Source organism: Malania oleifera, chromosome 2 (genome assembly GCF_029873635.1).
Source record: "Malania oleifera isolate guangnan ecotype guangnan chromosome 2, ASM2987363v1, whole genome shotgun sequence".
Classification (NCBI taxonomy): Eukaryota; Viridiplantae; Streptophyta; class Magnoliopsida; order Santalales; family Ximeniaceae; genus Malania; species Malania oleifera.
This window is the reverse complement of record NC_080418.1, coordinates 130074669-130101619: the sequence shown is the minus strand read 5'-3', so window position 1 is coordinate 130101619 and position 26951 is coordinate 130074669. Positions and strand designations below refer to the sequence as shown.

The following is a 26951-nucleotide window of genomic DNA, read 5'->3' as shown; positions in this document are numbered from 1 at the left end:
TTTTTGTGTTCCTAAACTGGCAGTGTCATCCAGGAAATTTCTGGCGACTGCTGTGGCTTCTAGCAGCTGCTGGCTGTTTTCAGGCCTATGGTGGTTCTGAAAATTCTCCTACAATGGTAGCCATGCAGCAGATTTAGGGTTTTAGGCTTCAGTTTTGACAGTGGCGGTCGGAGTTAGGGTTTAGATCCCAAATCATGCTCCGGTACCATGTTGAATAATTGGGAGAGATGGAAGACCTAATCACAGTGGTACATCTCTCCTTCTATATATAGTATATGTCAAGTACATATCAATGGTCAATGCCCTTGCTAACTGACACTTACCAACATAACACTTGCACATACTAACAAATCTAAATGACCAAAATAACCATTGACATTACTAACTCTCCATGATTGTAACGATGCAATAACCATTTTCAACTAGCAAAAAGCTATGTTGTTTTATGAGAAATTTGTTGAAAAGCTCATGGAAAGTACTTTTCTTTCCTGAAAAGCGTATGGCCTGACCATTTCTGTAGTACCAGGACAAATAAATTATTCTGAAGATGGTTTTGATAACTTGTTGCATTTCCTTTTTTTCTTATTTATTGTCTCCTTTCCTTTTTGGTTAGGGGTATATTTGGAAAGTTTTCCCCCCTTTTATGGTAAGTTCTCAACACATTAATTTTGAATTATCAAAATATATGTATAGGGATAATTTATGTTTATATCACTTGCCTAGTAACTCAAGAAAGACAACTTAATGTTAGGGTAGAAAAGTGAGCCAAGGATTTATTTTTAGTGATGAGTTGTTTTAAATTTTAAATTTTTTGTTTTTTGTTTTTTGTTTTCCTTTTTAGTTAGAACTAACTGGAATCAGTCAGGGTTGAATTTCTGTCTACTTAAAAGCAGTATAAAATTCTAGGGTCTTAGCATGTGTAGAAATTGATTAAAATGTGTAAAAAATAATTTAGAACATTAATTGATGTGATTCTAGGGGGCTAAAACTGCTTATATAACTTTTTTGAAATAAAAAAAAATTGTTAATCACCGTGGGAAAAAAATCACGGCTCAGGTTTCCTCAGCTTTTTATGTGATGTCCTTGGCAGATGTGGCTGTTTCTCCACGACCATTTCTGTACTATTACCATGGTCACAGCTTCATCCTTGCTCCCTATGTGTGACTATGCTTGCTTTGGTTTGGTTATCAACAAGAAACTGGATTTGAAATGAACCAGTGTTCACTTTGATGACCTGGTTGGCCTTGCCCAGGGTCATTGTCTCATTGAGAGATCAACCCGTCCCCTCGCACAAAAGATTTAAGGGGCTATGGTACAATTTGGCTGCTGTAGAATTTGAACTTAGGACCTGTATACAGGTATGGAGATGAGTTCCTACTCAAACAAGTATGATTATTTGTTAATGTTATGATTATTTATTAATTTTTTGAGTAAATAATAAATATCTGTAAGAAGTAATTCACTTGGACACCAACTTCAATAAAATTTTAATTGAATAAATATAATAAGTTTCGATAATAAATTTAGAAAAATAGAAAAGGACAATTTTTTTCTAAGATTGATACTAATAATATTAGTTTTTGGTGTAATTAGCTAGTAGGTGATTATGAATATTGCAGTATAGCTTATTTGTAATATTATCTCTGATGAAGGTAATATTATCATTGTAATATCATTGTAATATTATCTAGGTCGTCGCCCTGAAGCGACATGCCGTGTCAGCGCTCGTGTACGGTGTCAAATATGCGAGAGTTCCTACATCATTCTGGATGTGGGCAGGTAAAGACGTTAGTTCAGGAAACTAGGATTAGGTTAGCAACTTGGAATATAGGGACACTTACAGGTAGAAGCATGAAAATTGTGGACATAATGATCAGAAGAAGAATTGATATAATTTGCCTTCAAGAAACTAAGTAGGTGGGGTAGAAAGCTAGAGAAATTGATAAATCAGGATTTAAACTTTAGTACACTGGAAAAGAAAAATATAAGAATGGAGTAGGAATTATTATAGACAAAAACTTAAAAGATAGGGTTGTTGATGTAAATAGAGTAGGGGATAGAATTATAAATATCAAGATTGTATTAGGACAAGAGATAATAAATATCATTAGTGCTTATGCTCCTCAAGTCGGCTTAGCAGAAAATTTTAAGAGACAATTTTGGGAAGATATGGATGGTATCATACAAGGCATACCAAGTACTGAGCAAATATTTATAGGAGGAGATCTAAATGGACACATTGGAAGGGATAATAAAAATTATGAGAGGATACATAGAAGATATGGATATGGAGACAAAAATGAGTCTCCAGAGATGATCTTAGACTTCGCTATGTCATATGATTTTAATATGATGAATACTTGCTTTAAGAAGAGAGAAGAACACTTAATAACCTTTAAAAGTGGACAAAATAGAAGTCAAATAGATTTTTTTTAACTAGGAGGATATATCGTTTATCATACAAGGATTGTAAAGTTATTTCAGGTGAAAGCCTAACCACACAACATAGAGTCTTAGTGTTAGATATATGTATTAAAAAATGGAAGAAAAAAGATAAAATAAACCAATATGAGAGAACTAGGTGGTGGAACTTAAAAGGAGAAAATATAATAAAATTTGAAGATAAAATGATCAAAGATGTGGATTGGACTATAAAGGATGAGATAAATACAAATACTCTTTGGAGTAGATTAACTAGCTCTAAACAATGATAGCAAAAGAAATTTTAGGAGAATCAAGAAGAAGATTCTTGAATAGAAAAAAAAGTTGGTGGTGGGATAAAGATGTACAAAAAGCTATAAAGGCAAAAATTTGGTATAAAATGTGGAAAAAATGTAGAAACATGGATAACTTTGAAAAGTATAAGAATGCAAGAAAAGATGCAAAAAAGGCCGTTAATGAAGCTAAATACAGATCATTTAATAGTTTGTATGATAGATTAGATACAAAAGAAAGGGAAAGAGATATATTTAAACTTGCTAAAACTAGAGAAAGGAAGAGTAAGGGCTTAGGAAATGTAAAATGTATAAAAAGTGAGGATGATATTGTCTTGGTCAAGGACGAAGACATTAAAGAAAGATGACAAAGTTACTTTAGTAAGTTGTTTAATGAAAACCAAATAGAAGGCTTAAATTTAGAATTGTCAAATGAGGAAAAGACTAAAAATATGAAATTTATTTGCAAAATTAGAGTTAACGAAGTTAAGTTTGCACTAAAAAAAGATGAAAAATGGGAAAGCTATGGGACCAGATAACATCCCAATTGAAGTTTGGAAATACTTAGGTGATAATTGAATTATATGGTTAACTAATTTATTTAATACAATTATAAAAACTAAGAAAATACCAGATAAATGGAGGAAAAGTACTTTAATGCCTATTCAAAAATAAAGGAGATATTCAAAATTGTAATAACTATCGTGGAATTAAACTTATGAGTCATACGATGAAATTATGGAAAATGGTAGTTGAACAAAGATTAAGGTTAGAAACGAAGGTCTCAGAAAATCAATTTGGTTTTATGTTTGGGAGATCTACCACAAAAGCTATATATATTTTAAGAAGATTAATGGAAAAGTTTAGGGAAAAGAAGAGGGACTTGCATATGATATTTATTGACCTTGAGAAAACATATGATAAGATACCTAGGGAAGTTCTATGGTGGGTTTTAGAGAAAAAAGGTGTATGTAGTAGGTATATTGATGTAATTAAGGATATGTACGATGGAGCCATGACTAGTGTAAAGACTATAGATGGAGAAATTAGGGAATTTCCAATCACCATAGGTGTACATCAAGGATCTGTTTTAAGTCCTTATCTTTTTGCTTTAGTGATGGACCAATTAACTAAAAGTATTCAAAAGGAGGTTTCATGGTGTATGTTGTTTGCAGATGATATTGTATTAATTGATGAAACTAAGGACGGAGTAGAGGCTGAATTAGAATTATGGAGAGAAGTTTCGGAATCTAGAGGCTTTAGGATAAGTAGAAATAAGACAAAATATATGAAATGTAATTTTAGTAATGATAGGAGAAATATTGGAGACAGTTAAACTTGTTGATGAAGAAATAAATATCACTTGTAGATTTCGATACCTTGGATCTATTATGCAAGTTGAAGGAGAAATTGAAGATGATGTAATGCATAGAGTTAAAGCAGGTTGGGTAAATTGGGGAAGTGCTTTGTGATCGTAGAATACCCTTAAAATTGAAAGGGAAGCTTTATAGGACAGCTATAAGACTAGCTATGTTATATGGATCGGAATGTTGGGCGACGAAGAAACATAATATCCAAAAAGTAAAAGTTACCGAGATGAGAATGTTTAGATGGATGAGTGGTATAACATTGAAAGATAATTAAGGAATGAACATATTCACGGTAAGTTAGGTGTAGCTCCTATAGAAGATAAGATAAAGGAGGGACGACTCAGATGGTATGGACATTTACAATGTAGGCCACATATAGTGCACCAGTGAGGAAGAGTGAGTTAGTTACTATGGGGGCCAGTAGAAGGGGTAGAGTTGGACCTAAAATAACTTGGGAGGAGATAGTGAATAAGGATTTAATATCCCTGAATTTATAAAAAGAAATGGTTCCTGATCGTATAAATTGGCGGAAAAGGATTCATATAGCCGACCCCACCTAGTGGGACTTAAGGCTTGGATTTTTTGTTGTTGTTTGTTGTTTAATATTTATATATCTATATAATGTCATGTGTCATGCTGACATCATTGATTAGACCATTGGTTTGGCCCATTGATGCGACTGGTCTGATAGATATGATGATCACTGATCTGGATTTTTAAACTATGCTTGGAACTAAAGAAAATTTTGATGCGTAAGAAGATTAAATGATAATGGGAAAGTTGAGGTCAGTCTATGTCCTATATTGGTAGCCACCAGTTCTCTCAAAAAAATAAAAGCGAAAAAGAGTTGGTATAAGGTAGATCTTGTTTAAATTGAATTATATTTGTTATTTATGTGTTGAATATGGATCAAATGAAATTTAATAGTTAATTTTGATATGAGTAAGAAGAAATTTTGATCTTTTTGTATGAATTTATTTTTAAGGACAACTAACTGATTAAACTTTTTTGTATCAGCATGTCTCTGGGTGGTGCTGCTGAATTAATTTTTTAGAGTTGTGTCTGTATTTGTATCTTTTGCCTCGACATTATTTTATCAAAATTTGAATTTGCAGCACTGAAATTTTTGTACAAGCATCATTTAGTGTTTCACATTATCTAATAAAAAATTTTGGTTGAAAAGGAAGCTTGTTAATCTTTTAGTTGGGGTAGGTTATGTAAGTGTTTTTTAGATATTTTTTAATTATCATTTTTTTTCCCCGGATAGAAGAAGACAATATTATTAAAACCGAGAACCAGAGTTCATGATTTAGAGGGAAAGGAGTCCTCCTCAGGAAACTAGAAAAGCAGAAAATCTATAATACAGCAACGTAAAACAGAAAAACAATACAATTAAAAAAGTGCTGCCCTCTAGTCTCTTATGAGATCAGACAGCGATAATCCCCAAGAGAAACCTAAGGAGTGCACCCAAAAGGAAATGAGGAAATTCACTCTTTCCCATAAAATCTGTGTGCTGGTTGGTCGACCTTTAAGATCCTAGCATTACTCTCAATCCACAATCCACAAGGTCCAAAGGATGGCCAGAACAGCCGCACTCCAACAAGCTCCACCATTTCCATACTTTCCAAAACCCCTTAGCCAAAAGCAACTCTCTTGACCTTTCCCGGAGCCATCCACTCTTCCCCTGCCAATGAAAAAAGGGTGTTCCAAAGCTATGATACCACCTGCAATGCATGAAGAGATGGGCATTCATTTCATTGCTTTTGCAACACGTAATGCACATGTTAGGATTGAGAGCCTTATAGGACCTTCTCCTCTGAAGATAATCTTGTAAGTTAATATATTTTTTATGTTTTTTTTTTTATTTTTTTATTTTGTAAATGTATTTTTGTGTAAACAAACTAATAAAGTATGGATATTTTCTCAAAATATAATATTGTAGTTGGAGTAAGACCTTGTAAGTTTTGTATGAGCAAACTTGAAAAATGAAGGATATATATATTTTTTAATTATCATATATAGTGTTGTACTTAGAGTAGGTGCATATAGGACAAACTTGTATAAACATCCTAAAAAATATTGTCAAATGCAAAGATTTGACCATGTAAGTTTGGTATAAGTAAACTTCAAAATGGTTTTTTTTTTTAACACATAATATTGTAATTAGAGTAGGCCCACATAGGGGTAATCTTGTATAGACTATCCAAAAAAATAGTGATGTTTTTTTCATATGCAATGATTTACACCCATAATACATTTTTATTCTTATACATAGTATAGATGAAGTATAAAAAATAAATTAATAAATGTAAGAATGAGGAGGAAAAAGGGGGGGGGGGTATCTAAATTCAATCTTTGATGTAATTTGTTTTTTTTTCATTTTTCACTGTGCACTATTAAAGATATCAATTACTTTATTTTTCCTGATTTTTAAATTTAGGTACTGTATGAAGAAGCAATTCCTGCTTTCAATGCTATGGGGAAGAAGTCTTTCTTCTTGGGTCAAGTTGGAAATGGAGCAAAAATGAAACTGGTTGTCAATATGATAATGGGCAGGTATGATGGCATTTTTGAACAGCTGAACAACACTGTTTTAATTCAGTGTTTTCTTTAGTAGTTTGTGGAAGTGTGAGATTATATTAATCTTAGAAATCCTATGTAATGTTATGGACTGACTTGCACTAGCGGCACAAGGCTTCTAAGTTTGTTCATATCCATATGAGAGCATAATTCACATAACAATTTTCTCATCTTTTTCCATGATATCTGAGTCTATATCCTTGAGCAATGTTGGTTATATATTATAATGTTTGTTTGTTATGTTTTGTTTTTCTTCTTCTTATTCTCTGTTTTTGCAGTATGATGAATGCATTTTCAGAGGGACTTGTACTTGCTGATCAAAGTGGACTGAACCCACTAACTCTTCTTGATGTATTGGTGAGATAAAGTAACCACGAATATTTGCTTGGACTCATGTTGGATTTGGGACTCACTGTTAATGATTTGCTTTCTGCAGGACCTGGGAGCAATTGCTAATCCTATGTTCAAGTTGAAAGGACCCACTATGATCAAGAACAGTTACTCCCCAGCATTTCCTTTAAAACATCAGCAGAAGGATATGAGGCTGGCTCTTGCCCTTGGGGATGAGAATGCAGTATCGATGCCGGTAGCAGCTGCTGCCAATGAGGTATTGATATACCTTCACCTTTGTTATCTGTTTTTGATAGTTTTTCCTTATAATGCAGGTGTTGAAATGGTGTGGCAATCCCTGTGTCTGACATCTGTACTAGAACCATATAAAATCTGAAGTATATGAAATAATTGAATAAAAATATCTATCCAAGCTTCCAATGTAAAATATATTGGGTACTGTTAACTTATCTAATTATGTGTAAAAAGCATAGTCTGCTCTTTAACTAAGTTTACATGTGTGAGCTTGCCGACATCAAGGAAAGACCGTGTAGCTGTTTCATCCCATTGATATCTGAAAAGGAAAAATTTGCAAACTTTATTTTGAATTTGTGAGGTATTTGGGATCTGTTACTTACATGACATTAGCCAGTATACCATGATGAGGCTTTTGCCTATCATTGCTTCACTTGAGTTTGGGTTGCTCAACTTGAAGTGCCTGCTGTTATCTTTGTTATAAATAGTTCAACATAGAGCTTAACTGGCGACTAGCACTTAATATGTCCAAACTGAAGGCCAATACTTTTACCAAGCTAATGTACATGCTCTTCTCACTTGTGTTCAAATTCTGCAAGTAATTTTATTTCAAATTACTTGGTTGCCACCTCAGCTGGAGCAAGTTGAAAGTCCGTCCATGCCACAATCTATGTTGAGCTTAGATCAACTTGAACCAGGCATCACTTACATGTGCTCACATCTGGTCAGGTCAAGCTTGGGCAGCCCCTCCCAGTTTTTCCACAAGTGTGGAAGGACCATAATTGGCCAACTCTTGACAAAAAGATGTAGCCATTTAGGTGAACAGTGACAGAGTACCATGTTTGCTACTCTTTGGGTTTTGTGGAAGGAAAGGAATTGCAAAACTTTTGGATATGAAGTTATGCCTTCCTCCTTGTGGGATAGGATGTCATCTCTTGCTTCTGTTTGGGCTTAGCTTCAGGGATTTTATTTTATGCTGGAGAGAGAGAGAGGGGGACAGAGAGAGGAACTGATGGAGTTTTACCTTTTTCCCTTTTAAGTGGGAAAATATTTTATGGACTTTGGTTATCTTCAACATCACCCTTATTTTAAACACGTCAGGAGTGTTGGGTTTTATGGTTGGATCAAATCAACACCTTAAATAAAATTAGATTATTTTAAATATGCTTTATCACTAATTTCACACCAGTTGGATTTATGATTTTTAAGGGTCAGTGGCTCTTCTATATATATATGTACACACACTCACATATTTGGTTATAGTGCTGTTTGATAATGTTCTTTCAATAGATACATGATATTTAAAAATTTGTTGGCATCTTTATTCATTAACTTCTAAGTAGCATTTCATATCTGTTATTTAATTTATTTTTGGCCTTTTACTTCTATTTCTGTTTCTCACAACATTGAGCATTATGCGAGGAATTTCCAGCTAGTATTAGGCTGAGACACCTTCTAAGTATGCATCAATGCTATTGGACAGTATTGGTCTTTTTTTTGGTACAGTAGGTTCATATTGTGCAGGATTTCAACCAACCATAAATTTTCAACCCCATATGTGCGAATTTCCCAGCAGCAAATAGAAACTTGTAAGGCCCTGTCTATTCCATATCTCAAGCCTTGAAGAAAATTATCCTTGCCTTAGTTAAATGACATTTTAATAATAACTGCACATCCTTATGAGACATTAGAAATTAAATTCAATAGTATATATTTTAAATTGTTATAAAGGGGGAAAATACAATTTAGAAACAGTGACTGGTCTTTCCAAATGATATTATAGTGGGACTTTCTCTCCTTGCATTAATCTGATGACCTTTTTTTGTGATACGTGTTGGATATGCTGCTCCTTATGGGTAATATCACTTGTAAAAGAATTTCCTTATGGGTAATATCACTTGTAAAAGAATTTTAGTTAGCACTGTTCTCATTAAAGTTTCCTGCAAGAATAATTATATCCGTTTGGAACCGCTTATGCAGAAGTGTTATTCATAAAAAAGTGTTGAATTTAATAAGTGTTAAATTGGAAAAGTACTGAAAAATATAAGTGATGTTTGGTTGTATTTAAGATAAATAGTATTTGGATACTTTCTTTTATTATAGGGTATTATATGATTTTTTTAAACATATTTTAAATTACACATATTAATTATTTTTTAATTAACGAATTTATTAATAATTATTTTAATTAATTTTATAAAATTAAATAATTTTTATTAAAAAATAATATAAGATTATTATTTTTGATTAAAAATAATTTTGTTATTAATGTATATTTATAACATATTACTATCATATTAAATTATGATAAAAATAATATTATTAATTAAATTCAAAATTTTAATTTATTTAATGTTAATTTTAATTAAGAAATGATTCTTGTTCAATCCATAATTGATTTATAGTAACTAATATGTCATAATACATACTAAAATATTATATATAATTATTTTTAAATATATTTTGAATAAAAAATTAAGATTTTTATAATTAGAAATTTAAATGATAATTATTTTAATTTTCTAGTTAAAATTTAAATATTTTCTATTAACTAAATTAATATAATATTATTTATTAATTAAAAATAATCGTGTTACTAATGTATATTTATAACATATGATTATCACATTATTTATGTTAAAAATAGTATTAATAACTAAATTAAAGATTTTAGTTTATTTCGTGTTAATTTAAATTTATAGATGATTATTTTTATTCATTTCGGAATTTAATTATATGTCATTCATAATTAATAGGTTATAATGCATAATAAAATTATATAAAATAATATATGGTTAATTTTTAATTATCAATTTAATTAATAATTATGTTAACTGTTATTTTTAATTAATATTTAAATATTTTTTAAAAATAAAATAATTATAATAATATTTTTTTATTGACCATAATCTTTTTCTTAATTTATAATTATAACATATGATTATCATATTAATTTATGTTAAGATAATATTATGAATTAAATTAGTATTTTTAATTTTTAGTATTAATTTAAACCAATAGATAGTTCTTCTTCATTTCAAAATCGAATTGTATTTGATTAATAATTTATATATTATAATACATAATAAAATAGTATATAATTATCTTCTAATGTATTTTTTTAAATTATAAAATAGCCACTAAATTTTCTTATGTTTACAAAATTGACCCCACCTATGAATTGTGTCACTTATAAGTGGCCAAAAAGTTGTCTTAGATTGCTTCTCAAATTTACTAGTAGTTTTCAAAAAAGTGATTTGGGAAAAGTACTTTTTGCAATGAATGTTGTACAAGCAAACGTCACTTTGTTTAAAAGTACTTATTTTAAGTGATGAGTGCTATAAACACTTATTTTTTAAGTGCTCCCGTTGATGACTTAGAACACACTGCAAGTATGCTATGCATCATTTTGCATGATGTTTGAGGTGTTTAAGGCCATGGTCTTAAATTTCCACGAAATTGTCGAAATTTCCATCAAAATTTCCAGTTTCTGTGACCCTCAAAATCGAAATTCTAGTCAATTTCCTTCTTGCATAATTTCCATCAAAATTTTAATGAATCATCTGAAATTTATCGAAATCTCGAAATTTTAGCGAATCTTGTCAAAATTTGAACTCTGCAATGAAATTTCCTCGGAATTCAAATGAGAGATTTAGGAGTGAAGTGAAATTTCTCTCTTAAATTATTTTATTTATTTTTATCGAAACAAAAAATTATTACAAGTGCTTTTGAAATTATATGTAAAAATAAACCTATAACAACATAATATTTAACCATTCATGTCCAAATTATCATTATTTGTATAATAAATAAAATTTAAATGATTTATGATTTTCATTTGTATTAATTGATTCACTAAATATGTTTAATGTACATTATCTTATAAATATTTTTGATGCACATATTATATTACAACTTTTCCACCTCATACACAACATAGATGTATTTACTTGTAATATATTAGTCCTAAAACTTACATTGTTATGTCTATTAATCATTTCTAAAGATTCATAAAAGAATTCCATGCTTTATAATATTGATTTCCATTATTTTTCCAAATCGAAATTGAAATTGACATTGAAATTTTCGTACTTTTGGAGCTTCAAAAATTGAGTCAAAATCGAAATTTAAGACCTTGCTTACGCCCTTATATGGGCTTGTCTGGGTGTTCTGGATTGCTCTTTGGTAACAAGCTGCACCATTATCTTCTGAATTCAAGCTATTATAAGGATTTTCTTTTTTCTGTCTTGCCAAAAGACAAAAATGACATTTCTTTGATGTCATTTTTGTCCCTTGATGGATATAACGATCTCCTATGATTTATTGGCTAGACAAGTGGCTTCTGTTTGACATGATCTTCACCACTGTAAAGTTTTCAGCTCATCCTTTTTTGGTTAAAGCTTGAATTTGTGTATAGATTTGATTGCTTATTTTTTATGCGTCTTATTTACATTTTGTATGCAATTCAAATAATGAGAGTATTATGCCTTTTTGAGGTTGCATTGTCTGAAAGCTCTAGATGATTGAAGTTGATGAATGATATTTTTTTTGAATGTAAGGCTTTCAAGAAGGCCAGAGGCATGGGTTTGGGTGACCTTGACTTTTCTGCTGTCTACGAGACTGTGAAGGCGATCGAACATTCGTCCTGATGGCAGTACATGAACTGCCTTGAAGCATGACAGCCAGGACATCCTCCATGGTGATTATGGATGTTAAGAGCTCTGTGGTCACAAGTATTCTCTAGTTAATTTGCTGTTTTCTGAGGTGATGCTGCGGACTGTTTATGAAATCTCCGCTTGCTAACCCTGGAAGATACACTATGGACAGTTAAACAACAGTGAAGATATTATAGAAGGCAGAAGGGTTGCCCAGCCGAAAAAAAAAGGGGGGTGGGGGTGAAGTAAATCAAACAAGCTTTACTTTAGGTTGACGTGTATTGGTTTCACTGAGCCCTAAGTTGATCTTGTGCATGAGCTACCCAGTCTTTAGCAGCCAACCTGACTGGCTTGAACCAATGTTAAGAGTTTTAGCTATTGCATAAAAATTCTATCCTGCTACAGAATGTGGAATAAATATAATTTATGTGGAAATTATAGCAGTCTTGTTTATTCTTCTCTCTCTGAGAGGTGGTTCCATTACACCTACCACCTATCATTTGAATATAGGCTGGGGAAAAGCTCTTTTATTATGCCTAAATGATCAATCACAGTATTTTGTGCTTTGCACCACTTACCTCATCCTAATGGCTGTATTTTTTTCTTTTACTTTTTCATTTGGTTTTCTCCCACTTACCTCATCCTATGTGGAAATTTGCTTTGCACCACTTACCTCATCCTAAATGATCAAATCCATATGCTATGACCATTTTGTTCCTAACAATATTTTGCAGATTATTTCCATTAGGGTAATCTATACTTTCATGAGATAAGTTCATACTTTTTACTACATAATTCGTTAACTTGTTGTGAACAATATTACAAGTATTTAGCTTAATTTATTTAGATTGTTATACTACTATACTAGCATATAAATCTATTTATTTTGAGTACAATCATGCTTATAAAATCTATGTATTTATATCATTAAAATATTATAAATGTTGAAATACTTGAAAATTTTGACAATTTTATTTTGTTTTTTTGTAGAAAATTATAGCATGAACAAAATTGAAGACGTTATAAAAATTATTTTTTGTAATTTTTAAAATTTTTTTGATTAAATTTTTAATTATGATTTGTATTTAAATTTTTTGAATAATTCATTCTAAATATTATATTTTATTTTATTATAATGCATACATATTTATTTTTGTGTTGCATCTCCCACAATTATGAATCAAATTTGGACGCTTGATGTTTAGGTCGTCAAATTACTTAATTTGAACTCCGCTATTGTAATTCTATAACATGTATATATGACAAAATTTTCAAAATTTACATGGTGTTAACTTATTAATAGTTCTTCATGGATTTTTTTTTAGTTTATTTGATTAAATATGATAGTCCCTCACTCTTTTGTTGTCAGGTAGTACTGAATTTCTTATGGAGTTGTGCAGAAGGATTAGGCAACTACATGAGCCTTGGCAAGAGAATGCATACTCTCAAACGAAAGATTGAATTGTTGGAAGCTTGTGAGGCTGACAGAAAAACAGAACTTCGAAATTTGGAGTTTCAAATGGGAAGGAAGCGAAGGAAGGAAGTTGAAAATTGGTTGAGAAATGTAAATAGCAAAAAAGATGAATTTCAAAGAACAGAACAAGAAGTCCAAGGGAGTGCAATTCTTTCACGCATACATCTTGGCATTGGGAATCAAATTGAGAAAATCAGTCAGGAGGTGGAAGAACTTATTGAGCAAGGTAAGTTTCCTGAAGGTCTCACACTTGACGGGGATGAACCAAAAGAACTGCTGACAATGAAATTAGTGGGTCGAAAAGCAGAAGAGAGCATGAAAAAACTCTGGGTATGCAAAATGGATGATAGGGTATTCAGCCTTGGCATCTATGGAATGGGGGGTGTTGGGAAAACCACACTGGCAATGCATATTCACAATCAACTCTTAAAAAACCCTGGAACATATAATCATGTTTACTGGGTCACTGTATCCCAACAATTCAGCATTTACAAATTGCAAGGTGACATTGCAAAAGTAGTTGGCATAACAAATCTTCTTTTAGAAGAGAACGACGAGAGGAAAAGAGCAACCATGTTGTTCAGAGCATTGGCGAATAGGAAGCGAGCTGTGCTAATTTTAGATGATATGTGGGAGCATTTTACCTTGGAAAAGGTTGGGATACCTATTGGGCCGGATGAATGTAAGTTGATTCTAACCACTCGATCATTATCAGTATGTCTTAGGATGGGTTGCCAAAGAAAAATCAAAGTGGAGCCTTTAAGTGAGGATGAAGCTTGGGACTAATTAATGGAAAAGCTCAAGCCTTATGATGAGATTTCTCCTGATGTGGAAGTGGCTGCAAGGTATATAGTTGGGGAGTGTGGGGGTTTGCCACTTGGGATAATTAAAATGGCCAGAAGCATGCGAGGAGTGGATGATATTCGTGAATGGAGTACTGTTTTGAAAGAACTTAGAGAGTCGAAGGCAGGGCGAACAGATATGGACGAGGAGGTCTTCTCTATACTGAGAATCAGCTATGGTCGCCTGAAGAATCTGATAATGCAGCAATGTTTCTTATATTGTGCATTGTATCCCGAAGATCATGTAATTAGAAGGGAGGAAATAATTAGGCTTTTATTGCCGAAGGACTAATAAAGAATGGAAAGGACAGCAGGAAGGCAAAGTTTGACAAGGGTCACAACATATTAAATGAACTGGAAAATGTCTCATTACTAGAAAATCCGACAACAAATAGGGATAAACTTTGGGTGAAAATGCATGATTTGGTAAGAGATATGGCGCTATGGATAAGTGGAGAGAGTAGTGGTACTGATGGAGCTGCAGGCCCTCGATTCATGGTAAAAGCTGGGCTTGGATTGAGAGAAATACCGGAGGAGCAGGAGTGGACAGAAGATCTTGAGAGAGTTTCCTTAATGAGGAATAGTATAACAGAGATTAAGGAAGGGAGATCGCCAAGATGTCCTAGACTTCTAACCTTGATGCTGGGGGAAAATCGTGGTTTGAAGAAAATTCCAAACTCTTTCTTCATGCAGATGCGTGCCCTTAAAGTTTTGGATTTATCTTGTAATGTGTACATGGAGAAACTAGCAAATTCCATTTCGGACTTGGAGAATCTGACTGCATTATTGCTGGAAGGCTGTAGGAGATTAAAACATGTTCCTTCATTAGCAAAGCTTCAGCCATTAAAGGAGTTGGACCTTGGAGGAACTGCTATAGAGAAAGCACCTGAAGGTATGGGGAAGTTGGTCAACCTTAGAAGGTTGTCAATGGCTGTTGACAATGAAAATGTTGTTGTAGAAGGAGAGACACTACATCAAATGAGGCATCTTGAAGAATTTTTTGGCCGATTCTACGATTCGAGCTGTTTTACAGGATATCCTGAAGAGATGGATGTCTACTATATTGAAGTTGGATGCGTAAATTTTGGTAAATGGCAGCGACCTCCTCCATTTAGATTTAGAATTTTTTCTAAATAAGTAAAATTAGATGGGTGTAGTGTGAATATGAGTGGGGATGGGGTAGAAGTCCTTGTTCGTTCAATACTCCCCAATGTCGAGTGCCTAACGCTTAGCAAGTGGAGCAATTTATGTGCACTTTGGAGCAGCGTATGTGCACTTTGTCCACCATTGCTGCAAGTTGCTGGAAGCGTTGCGTTTCGACGTGGTACATTTTCCAGTCTCAAAGAGTTGTATATAATTGACTGCCCGACAATAAAGAACCTATTCCCGCATTGGTTGTTTCAGCAGTCTCTCTATGGTACACTAACAGTTAGAGTCCGGGGCTGGAAGCAACTGGAGGAGATAATAGCGGGTGATGAAGGAGGAGGAGGAGGAACCGGTACTATCCCAACTTTACACACACTGTTTCTGCAAGACCTACCAGAATTGAAGAGCATCTGCAGGAGAGCAAAGTCTTGCCATTTTCTTGAAGTAGTCGGATGTCCAAAGCCAAAGAGGCTTCCTCATCTACCATGTATTAAGAACTTGCAACTTTATTCATTATTGAATTTATCTGTCCTTTATGGGGAAGAAAAAGGAGGAGAAGTCGATGGCTTCACAACCACACATGTTTACTTTTCTGCTCTCAAGGTATTAAGAATCGATAATTGTTCGCAACTGAAAAACCTGTTCACCACCGGGTTAGTTCACCATCTCCAAAACCTGGAAGATCTTGTGATCTGCCGTTCTATTCAAATGGAGGAGATAATAGTAGAAGCACAGGACGACGACAGAGGGACAACTGCTCATACATCCAACTCTAGTTCAACTTCAAACAATATCCATAATGATTCTAAAACAATCAGCCTCCAAAAATTAAAGACCTTAGAGTTGGTGCACCTACCAGAATTAAATCATCTATGAGGGAAAGATGATTTGTGATTCTCTTCAAATTGTTAAAATAAAGCAGTGTCCGAAGCTGAAGATGCTTCCTCTCCATCTTCCTCTGCAGCTGGATGGGCAACCATCTCCTCCCCCAACTCTCAAAGAAATCATTGCTGGAGAAAACGAATGGTGGGAATCATTGGAGTGGGATCATCCCAATGCTAAAACTGTCCTTCAGCCCTTCCTTGCAACAGTCTCCGACTGCTAGGCTGTTCGTAGAAATGCCTGAGCCATAGTCTCACTCTGTTTTCTATATTCGTCCTTTACTCGTTTCTCTGAATCCAACTTTATGTATATTCTGGTTTCATGCGGCAAAATGGCCATTAACCAGGCAATGGAGGGCAACTGCAGTGGCAGTGTGACTATCAAACATAACTGCAGCACCACTTGTGAATACTGTGAGAACTAAATTAAACGTAGGGAAACACCTTTATCAATTTGATAGATAAATGTTGTGTTTGTAGACATGCCTTTCCCTTTTCTGTTTTCCTCTTTGAACTTAATTATGTATTCCACTGCATTCCGGTTATCAGCTGCCAAACAATGTTGCATCAATAGATTATATATCATTTTCATAATCTTATGTGGAATTTGTTTCATGCTATTCTTCCATCTTTTCATAATTAAAACATGGACACCTTGTAATCATATTTTTGTCGAAGTCTAGTAGATATATAGAGCAAAATCAGTTGCATTTCGGATTAAACATTTAGAAGAGAACGTCTGCATGAAGCATAATAATATACCCCACTTTAATTTGTTTTCCTGTGGGAAAATCAATTTCCTCTGGCTATCTTTTAAAGCCAATCTTGCTCCTACCGTCAAGTGAAAATTTGTCTTTTTGGTTAATAATGCGAAGATTGATTTCTGCGACTATTTATTTCTAAGTTGGTCTTGAGGTTAATAATTAAGACATTTCTATTATGAAATTCAAGAATAGTCATTTGTTGCGCATTCCTTGTTATTAATTCATAAAAAGAAAATTGTATTATTATCTGATTTTTGAGAGTAATATATTTTACTATGCAAATTATTAATTTCTTTTATAATGGTTACTCTATTTTCAGGAATAGAGATTTGACAGATCATACCATAAGAACCGAATTGCATTGCTTTGCTGCACTGACTACCATCGATAATCATGAACTTGATAATATGTGTAATTTAGTCTTTTGTGTTCGTCTTGAATTGCATTGGTCGGTTGATGCAAATAAATAAATAGTTAACTGTTGAAATCTTCACCTCAATAAACTGAATCACCTGCAAGAAAGATGAATGATTTTTGGACGCCCTAAGCTGGTTTTGATTAACTTATTTTTAAAGTATTGCAGCTTTATTATATTGTAAACTTCACAATAAGGGAGAATAATATAAACTTTTGCAGAACTTATTTCTAGATTATATCTTATAATACTTTTAATTACATTTTCATTGTATTCCGATTTATTTTTAGTAATAGATATTTTGTGAAGTAATGTACATGAATCTTTATGTAGCTAAGGTACATGCTCATTTTCCTATTTTTCTTGTATCTCAACACCATTTCTTTTACACACGCATGCTATGCATAGATATTTTGCTAGGTAATGTCACGATATTGTGGATGTCTATCGAGGTAAGTATTTTCTTTTGCTTTTGACGAGAAGTGAAATCAAATGCATTTGATGCATGAGATGGTCAAACTCATCTAGAATTTTTAAAAATATTAGTATCTTTTATCCAAATATGTATGGATTCAAGAATGTGGAAGAGATCGTGAATACAAATAGAGAAATGCTGCATTTCAGAGTATGAATATTTGAATTTGAAAATATTTAAATAAATTTTAATATAATTTTACATTATATCTTATTTAAATTTAAGGAAAAAGCATAAACAAATTTGTAGAGTCTTAATTATTCTCTGCCCGAACAGAAGTAAGGAAGAGAGTAAATTGTTTTCTGCTCTTCATCTTCTTGGAAAGTGGAAAGCGGTCCCAGGATAAATGAATCCTCACCATCGAAGACTTTTGCGTTGACTATAAAGAAAAAGTGCACAAATGGTTTCTCCTCATTTTTAAATATTATTTGTGTATCACTTTTCTTGCAAGTATTGTGTGACTATATATATATATATATAATACAATAATTAAATTATTTTAACATTTTTAATTTAACATTTAAACATCTTTTTAATTACTGAATTATGTTAACAATTTTAATGCTGTTTTCTAATTAATATTTGCAATTAAAATTTTTAATGTTTTCTAATTAACTAATTAAATAATATTTATATTAGCTAAAATTTCAAATAGAATTTTAATATTATATAATTTAAAAAATTAACTAAAAATGTCAATAAACGTTTTAAATATTTTTCTAATCATAATTAATCAATTTTAATTAAAGATTTCTAATGAACAATTTTTAATTAAAATTTTTAGTATTTTTAAAACGGATTAATTAATATTTATGCTACGGAAAATCTTTTACTGAATTTTTTAATATTTTCTATTAATAAATTATTTGAATTTCTAAATGTCGTCTAACTAACAAATTATTTAATTTTTTGTTAAAATTTTATAAATGATATATTTAATTAAATATTTTCTAATTAAAAATAAAATAACAACTATTTTAAATTTTTTAATTGACATTTTAAATATATGTGATGATTATTTTCTAGTTAACAATGATATTATTATTATTATTATTATTATTATTATTATTATTATGTGTATAATGCTATTAGCTTTTTTTTTTAGATTCGTCATTAATTCTTAATTAATAAAAAAAGCATCATGTCCATGAGTTGTTTAATTTTCCTTAAAATTTAATGAAAGAACATAATCTCTTACAAGATTTTAAAATTTTTACAGATTCTCTTCTTATTAGATTCGACAAAAACACAAGCATGTGAAAGAGGTCGTGTATACATAATCTCTTACAAATTTTCAAAATTTTTACAGATTCTCTTTTGCATGTGAAAGAGGTCACTAATACAAATAGAGAAATGCTACATTTAGAGTATGAATTTGATTTGAATTTAAGTAAATTTAAATAATAAATCTTAATATATTTTTATGTTATATCTTATTTAAATTTAATGAAGTATATTATTTTCTGCTCTTCATCTTCCTCGAAAATGGAAAGCAGTGGCATGATAAATGAATCCTCACCATGGAAGACTTTTGCGTTGACTGTAAAAAGGAGGTGCACAAATGGGTTTCTCCTCAGCTTCCTGGAAGCTTCCTTCTCTGGTATTGCTCCACTCCATTAAACCTCTCTCTCTCTCTCTCTCTCTCTCTCTCTCTCTTCAAATTAACTGAAGCAATTTTGTTTCCCATTTGACCTGATCAGATCTCAGCCTCATCCAGGCCATCCTCAGTCCCTGCGTACGTCCATCTCACCGAGTGCCTGCATAGATCCCTCTGTCTCACTGCAGCTTGATTCGCGGGTAATTCATTCATTCCTCCCCTCTCCAGTTTTCATAAATTCCACCCTGCCTACTTGCTTTAACTTACTTCATTTCAAGTATTTACTGTATTTCTGCATTTAGGAGTATATAGACATATAATTCCTTTAGTTTGCATATATAAGATTCTTTTGGGGTTTTTTCTTATAATTCTTTATTTTCTTGTTTGACTCTTGCCCCTAATGCTTCTCCTTTCGCCCCTTACTCCCTCATTGGAAAGTTGAAGTTCCCTCCAAGGTTAAGGCCTTTTTGTGGACAACGATCTTGGAAAAAATAAATACCAATAATGCTCCTAAAGTGTAGACCTTACAATTTTTTTGGAATTTTTGGAGAGAACTGGATTTGCCCTTGCTCTTGCTCTTGCTCCTGCTCTTTGACTTTTAAGGTTTTGGGAACGGTATGGAGAGAGGCTTTTTGGCAGTTCTTAGATATGATTTGCTTTTGACATATTTGGCTAGAGAGGAATGCCAGAATTTTTAAGAACTTGGACACCCCTCTTAACTTGCTTTGGATTAGAGTGGTGTTTTTAGTGTTGCTGTGGGTTTCAGCGAATGGCTTCTTTCATTATCTTCCTCTGGCAGATTTAGAGCGGGACTGTGTGGCTTTTTTTATTAAAAAAAAGAATATTATTTTTTCGTTTATTTGGTGAAACATGACAATCTCTCACCCTTTTGGTTTCAGGTAGCAATGAGTATCTTATGGAGTTGCATAGAAGGGTTACACAAGTACGTTAACCCCAATGAAAAAATGCAGAAATTGAAACAGAAGATGGATATATTGGAAAGTCGTGAGGCTGACAAAAGCATAGAAGTTCAAATTTTGGAATTTCGAACGGGAAGGAAACGAAAGAGGGAAGTTGTAAATTGGTCGAGAAATGTACAAAGCAAAAAAGATGAGGTACGAAGAATAGAACTAGAATTCTACGGGAGCATATTATACATATTTCTTCCACGCATAAGTCTTTGGAATCAAATTGAGAAAATGACCAAGGAGGTGGAAGAACTTTTAGAACAAAATAACTTTGCTGGAGGGCTCACAGTAGATGTGCACAAACCCTTGGAACTATTGACAGTGAAATTAGTGGGCCAAAAAGCAGAAGAGAGCATGAAAAAACTCTTGGCATGCGTAATGGATGATAGGGTGTTCAGCATTGGCATCTATGGAATGGGGGGTGCTGGGAAAACCGCACTTGCAATGCATATCCACAATGAACTCTTAAAGAATCCTCGAAGTTATGGTCATGTTTATTGGATCACCGTGTCGCAACAATCCAGTATTTATGAATTGCAGGATGACATTGCCAAAGTACTACACCTAGAAAATCTTCCTTCGGGGGTGAAGGAGAGGCAAAAAAGGGCCGCCACTTTGTCCAGAGCATTGGTAAGCAGGAAGGAAACGGTGCTAATTTTAGATGATATGTGGGAGCATTTTACCCTGAAAAATGTCGGGATACCTATTGGGCCAGATGGGCCTAAGTTGATTCTAACCACTCGATCATTATCAGTGTGCCGCCAAATGGGTTCCCAAGAAATAATCAAAGTGGAGCCTCTTTCAAATGGCGAAGCTTGGGAGCTATTTATGGAAAAACTCGAGCCTCATGGCGAACTTTCTCCGGATGTGAAAGTTGTTGCTATGTCCATGGCTGAGGAATGTAGGGGTTTGCCACTTGGGATTATCACAATGGCAAGAAGCATGCGAGGAGTCGATGACATTCGTGAATGGAGGACTGCTGTGAAGGAATTGAGAGAATCAAAGTCAGGGAGACATGATGTGGAAGAGGAGGTCTTCTCTATATTGAGAATCAGCTATGGTCGCCTGAAGGATCCAATAGTGCAGAAGTGTTTCTTATATTGCGCATTGTATCCTGAAGACAGTGAAATGGAAAGAGAGGAATTGATAAAGTACTTTATTGCAGAGGGACTGATAGACGGAATGGACAGTAGGCAGGCCGAGTTTGACAAGGGTCACACCATATTAAATGAACTGGAAAACTCTTGCTTGCTAGAAAATGCAGCGAGGTATCCGGGTGATTCAATGAAGGTGAAGATGCATGATTTGGTAAGAGACATGGCGCTACAAATAAGTGGAAAGAGCAGTAGTACATCTGGTCCTCGTTTCTTGGTAAAAGCTGGACTTGAGTTGAGAGAAATACCGGAGGACTGGGCTCAGGATCTGGAGAGAGTTTCCTTAATGCGTAATGATATAACAGAAATTAAGGCAGGGATATCACCAAGATGTCCTAAACTCTTAACCTTGATGCTACAGAAAAATAGTTTGAAGAAAATTTCAGACTCTTTCTTTTTGCAGATGTGTGCCCTTAAAGTTCTTGATTTATCTTGGAATAAGGACATAGAGAGGCTACCAAATGCCATATCAGACTTGGAGAATCTTACTGCATTATTGCTCAGATATTGTGGGAGGCTAAAATATGTGCCTTCACTAGCAAAGCTTCAGGCATTAAAGGAGTTGGACCTTGGAAAGACTGGTATAGAAAAAGCACCTGAAGGTATGGAGAATTTGGTCAACCTAAAAGTCTTGTATATGAATTGTATACATAAGAATGTAGTTGTAGGAGAAGAGATACTGCATCAAATGAGAGATCTCGAAAAATTTGTTGGCCGAATCGGGGATGTGAGAAGATTTCCCCCACGGCTGAATGCCTACTTTGTAATGGTTGGATCCGGATTTTTTTATGATTTTCCATCAATGCAGCCGTGTTCTAAAGCAGTGACGCTTGAGGGGTGTAGTGTGAATACAGAGATCCTTGTTCATTTATTTCCTAACATTGACTACATAAGGTTTAATAGGTGTCATGATTTAAGGGCACTTCCATGTGACACATTTTCAAGTCTCAAAGAGTTGGAAATAGTTGGGTGCCCAAAAATCAAGAAGTTGTTCACACGTGGGTTGTCGCAGCAATATCTTCCTAGCCTGGAAACAATCAAAGTCAGGTACTGCGAGCAAATGGAGGAGATAGTAGCTGGTGAAGAAGAAAGAGAAGTCAATGGCACATTTTCAAGTGTCAAAGTGTTGGAAATAGTTGGGTGCCCAAAAATGAAGAAGTTGTTCACACGTGGGTTGTCGCAGCAATATCTTCCTAGCCTGGAAACAATCATAGTCAGGTACTGCGACCAAATGGAGGAGATAGTAGCTGGTGAAGAAGAAAGAGAAGTCAATGGCACATTTTCAAGTCTCAAAGAGTTGGAAATATATGGGTGCCCAAAAATGAAGAAGTTGTTCACACGTGGGTTGTCGCAGCAATATCTTCCTAGCCTGGAAACAATCAGAGTCTGGTACTGCGAGCAAATGGGGGAGATAGTAGCTGGTGACGAAGAAAGAGAAGTCAATGGCACATTTTCAAGTCTCAAAGTGTTGGTAATAGTTGGGTGCCCAAAAATCAAGAAGTTGTTCACAAGTGGGTTGCTGCAGCAATATCTTCCTAGCCTGGAAACAATCAGAGTCTGGGATTGCAAGCAAATGGAGGAGATAGTAGCTGGTGAAGAAGAAAGAGAAGTCAATGGCACAATTTCAAGTCTCAAGTGTTGGAAATAGGTAGGTGCCCAAAAATCAAGAAGCTGTTTCCTGATAGGTTGGTTCGGCATCTCCAAAACCTGGAAGATCTTCGTGTTCTCAGGTGTGACAACATTGAGGAGATAATAGGAGAAGCAGAAGAAAATGACGACCGGGCAACTGCTGATCTAAGTATTACCTGTTCAGCAATCGGCATAAAAACAATCCACTTTCCAAAATTGAGGTATTTAAAGTTGTGGGAGCTACCAGAATTGAAAAGCATCTATAGGAGAAAGATGGTCTGTGATACTCTTCGTAGTGTTGATATAAGTAAGTGTCCGAAGCTAAGGAGGCTGCCTCTCTTATCTCCCCCTGCGTCTCATAGATGGACAACCATCTCCTCCCCTTGCTCTCCAGAAAATCATTGCTGATGATGATGAATGGTGGGAATCATTGGTCTGGGACCATCCCGCTGCTAAACCTGCCCTGCAACCCTTCCTCAATATACGTAGAAAAATGCCTGAGAATGTGCTGGTTACCATGTGAACATTTTTGTTTTGCTTTTTTGACGAGGCATTTCATTTCATCAGATGTTAGTATTTTATTTTTGGCTTGGTTACAGTAGATTTTTCTGTGGCATGATGGATGGCCATGTTATGTGACTAAAGGTTGTGCTTGTTTTAGGTTTACTGTTTTCTGTCTGCTTTAGCCATTCAAATGTTGTTCTTGACGGTATGCCGCAGCTGGAATCGTTGTATTGATGTTCTGTGGGAAACTACCTGATATTTTGATTTCTCTTGAATAATGTATTTGACTTTGAAAATTTTCATTTCCCACTTTTAGAAAAAAAAAAAAAGAAAAGAAGAAGACAATAGTCTCACATTATTTACTGTATTTGTGGGCCATTGGAATGAAGTTAAATTATGTTTTTTTTTTTAAACTGTGCATCGCATGTGGTCTACTTTTATTTGCAACGTACCATTTCAGTGTCAATGTTGACAATTTTTATACAAATGGAATTTACTTGCAGGGAAATACGAGTCCTATTTGGCACAAGTGAATCCTCCTTGCATGAAAAATGCTAGTGCAATGTAAGAGAATTGATTCATTGTAAATCATACATTGTGCTCTTGTTCTATGCAAGTTCTTTAATTTTTTTGAAAAATCATATTGCGAAAATCATCCCTCTCTATTTCTCTTGGTCATTGTAAGTTTGCATATTCATAATTCTTTATAGCAAAGAAAATTTACTAGAACAGAAGAAAGAGGCACAGCTAACAGGAAAAGGCTGTCTTTGAACAGAAAAAGGGAAGCAAACATATAAAATACAATCATCTCAATAGAGCCTTCTGGTAGTGTTTTGCATCCCTAGGCCAAACCTCCTTAAATTAATCAACCAACATTGGGAACACCCAAACCTCCTTAAATAATCCAAAAACTCTTCGCATGTCTGAGGCAAATGAACAATGCAAAAACATGTCGAGGGTTACCGGTCAAACATCGGCTTTAATTTACAGAGGAACTTTAGAACCCGTTTAATTGTGGAAAGTGTTTTCTATTTTTTAATTTTTGAAAAATTATAAAAATCTTAGTTTGATTTTTAATTTTTCATGATTCATATTAAAAATGTAGAAAGAGTTTGTTTAAATGTGTAAATTTTTTTTTTTTAAATTTCTAGATTTCACAATAATTACAAAAAATGCATCTCATTTTTTAATTTTTAAAAAATTATATAAGGTAATATTTGGAATTGTGGATTTTAGAGTTTGAATTCAGATTGGTGTGGATTTGAAGGAAGCTCATACCTAAACTCCATGCTCCCACATGTAGAACAAGAATTTGAAATATAAAAAAAATAATAAAAAAAATATTTTCTAATATTTCTATACGAATTTGAATATTTGGACAACAATGTGACATTTTTGGAATTATTTGAAAAATTTGAAATTGAAAATACAATATTTTCACAAGCAAAAAGCGTCAAATCATTTTATTATTCATTTATTTCATACAAATATTGTAAAAATAAAAAATAACTTAATTTTTTTAAAATAATTAAAATGATAAATGAAAATTGTTTTCTACAAGGAAAAGAGCCGTTAGCCTAACAAATACAATGATGAAGAGGAAAAGACGAGCTAGACCTAAGGAAACCTCCTCAAAGACTCCAAATCCTACACCTTGACATCCCCGTTTGTTAGATACATAACAATCCCCCATGACAAGAAGCAAATTGAAAAGCTCCTCCATCTCCCTATTATTCAAATACTTTCTAAAGTTAAAATCCCAACAAAATGAATCACCCTCTTGAACCAAAAAAAGAAAAAATAGCAGCACGATTCAGATGAAAAAAAAAATGGCAAACCAAAATCCCCCATCCACACATATGTGATTTTTTGTGTGATCCCAAGAGGGGGGGTGAATTGAATATTTTTAAAAAATTATTAGATCAAATTATAATAGCAATCAGTATTTCACGACTTAGAGTCTGTCTAATCCAATGTTAATCTAGCAGATATAAGAAAAATTTATACAAGTATCACAATTCCAGTATTTCTCAGTCAAACACAAATTATTATTTAAAAAAACACACAAGCAATAATATTAATGGATAAATATAAGCAGGCAAATACCGAAAAATAAAGAGTATAGGGAAAGAGTGACACTTGGTTTTTATCAAGGTTCGCCAACTGTGTCTACGTCCCCGCCTCAAGCCAACCCACTTGAGGATTCACTAAACGCTTACTTAACTGGGCGGAGTGATGCCGTTTACAATACTCATTATGAGGCGGAGTCTCCTTGGCTCACCTATGGGCGAAGCCAAACCTACCCTTACAGGACGATGCTTCCTAACTCAATTACCCAGTCTGAGCCAGCCTAGTACACCTTATAGGATGGTGACCTCCTCTTCCAACGATACCACACGCTGGGAATACAACAATATGAAAGTTTTGTGTACAAGTAAAGTGCTTCTACAATAAGCAAATGTGTACAAAATGAAGCTCAATGCACTCTTGTATGATGAGAGATTAAGCTCAATAGAGTTTATATGATATCTCTCTAAAATGTATATACGTATGGAATAATGTGAGGGATGATGCTTAAAATGATCTTTGATTCAAATATAGTATTTTCACTAAGTGTATTTTCAAAGATCTTAAGAATCCAAATAATATCTCCAAAGGGTATTTTTCAAATATGAAGTATAGGAGTTGTTGGAGATTAGATTATAAAATATTTTTGCAACAAACACCAAATAAGCTTCTAAATCTTGCAACGAAGATGCAAAGATTCACAAGTTATAAAGAGTTCTCCCAACAAAAATTTATGGATCAAATAATATGGGAAGAACTCAAGCTTACTCTCTAAATTAATATTCAAATATGAGTGAACAAATGAGAGTGTAAGCTTTTGAAATGAATGTATAATGGTCTCAAGAATGAGTACTCAATTTCTCTTCAAGTTGCAATCAATATCCAAGTGAAGAAGATGAGTTTAATGCTCTCTTTCAAAAAATATTTTGCAAACAAATATAAGAAAGAGAGTGAAATGAATGCTTGTATGTGAAAGTATAATGAGAATAACACAAAATATTTTTGAGAGGATTTCTTAGTTAATAAAAAATACTAATCAAGCTTTGTAATGGGCTATATATAGAATTCCCAAAAATTATGACCGGTAGGGATACAGTGGGAATTTTAGAAAAGTTTAATTTCGAAAATAAT

General features: G+C 33.4%; 1 protein-coding gene and 2 pseudogenes across 1 annotated transcript in view; all 3 read left to right on the top strand.

Moving 5' to 3' along the window:
• Positions 1-12357, top strand: part of LOC131147814 (glyoxylate/succinic semialdehyde reductase 1) — a 34372-nt gene extending 22015 nt beyond the window's left edge. The window contains exons 5-8 of the mRNA XM_058097406.1: positions 6525-6640; positions 6943-7021; positions 7101-7271; positions 11809-12357. Coding sequence (XP_057953389.1) covers positions 6525-6640; positions 6943-7021; positions 7101-7271; positions 11809-11898 — 456 coding nt within the window. The 3' untranslated portion in view covers positions 11899-12357. The remainder of the gene's footprint in view (positions 1-6524; positions 6641-6942; positions 7022-7100; positions 7272-11808) is intronic.
• Positions 12358-13280: 923 nt separating this feature from the next.
• LOC131148369 (probable disease resistance protein At4g14610) lies at positions 13281-16733 on the top strand (annotated as a pseudogene).
• Positions 16734-19394: 2661 nt separating this feature from the next.
• LOC131147813 (probable disease resistance protein At1g12290) lies at positions 19395-24049 on the top strand (annotated as a pseudogene).
• The last annotated feature ends 2902 nt before the right edge of the window (positions 24050-26951 follow it).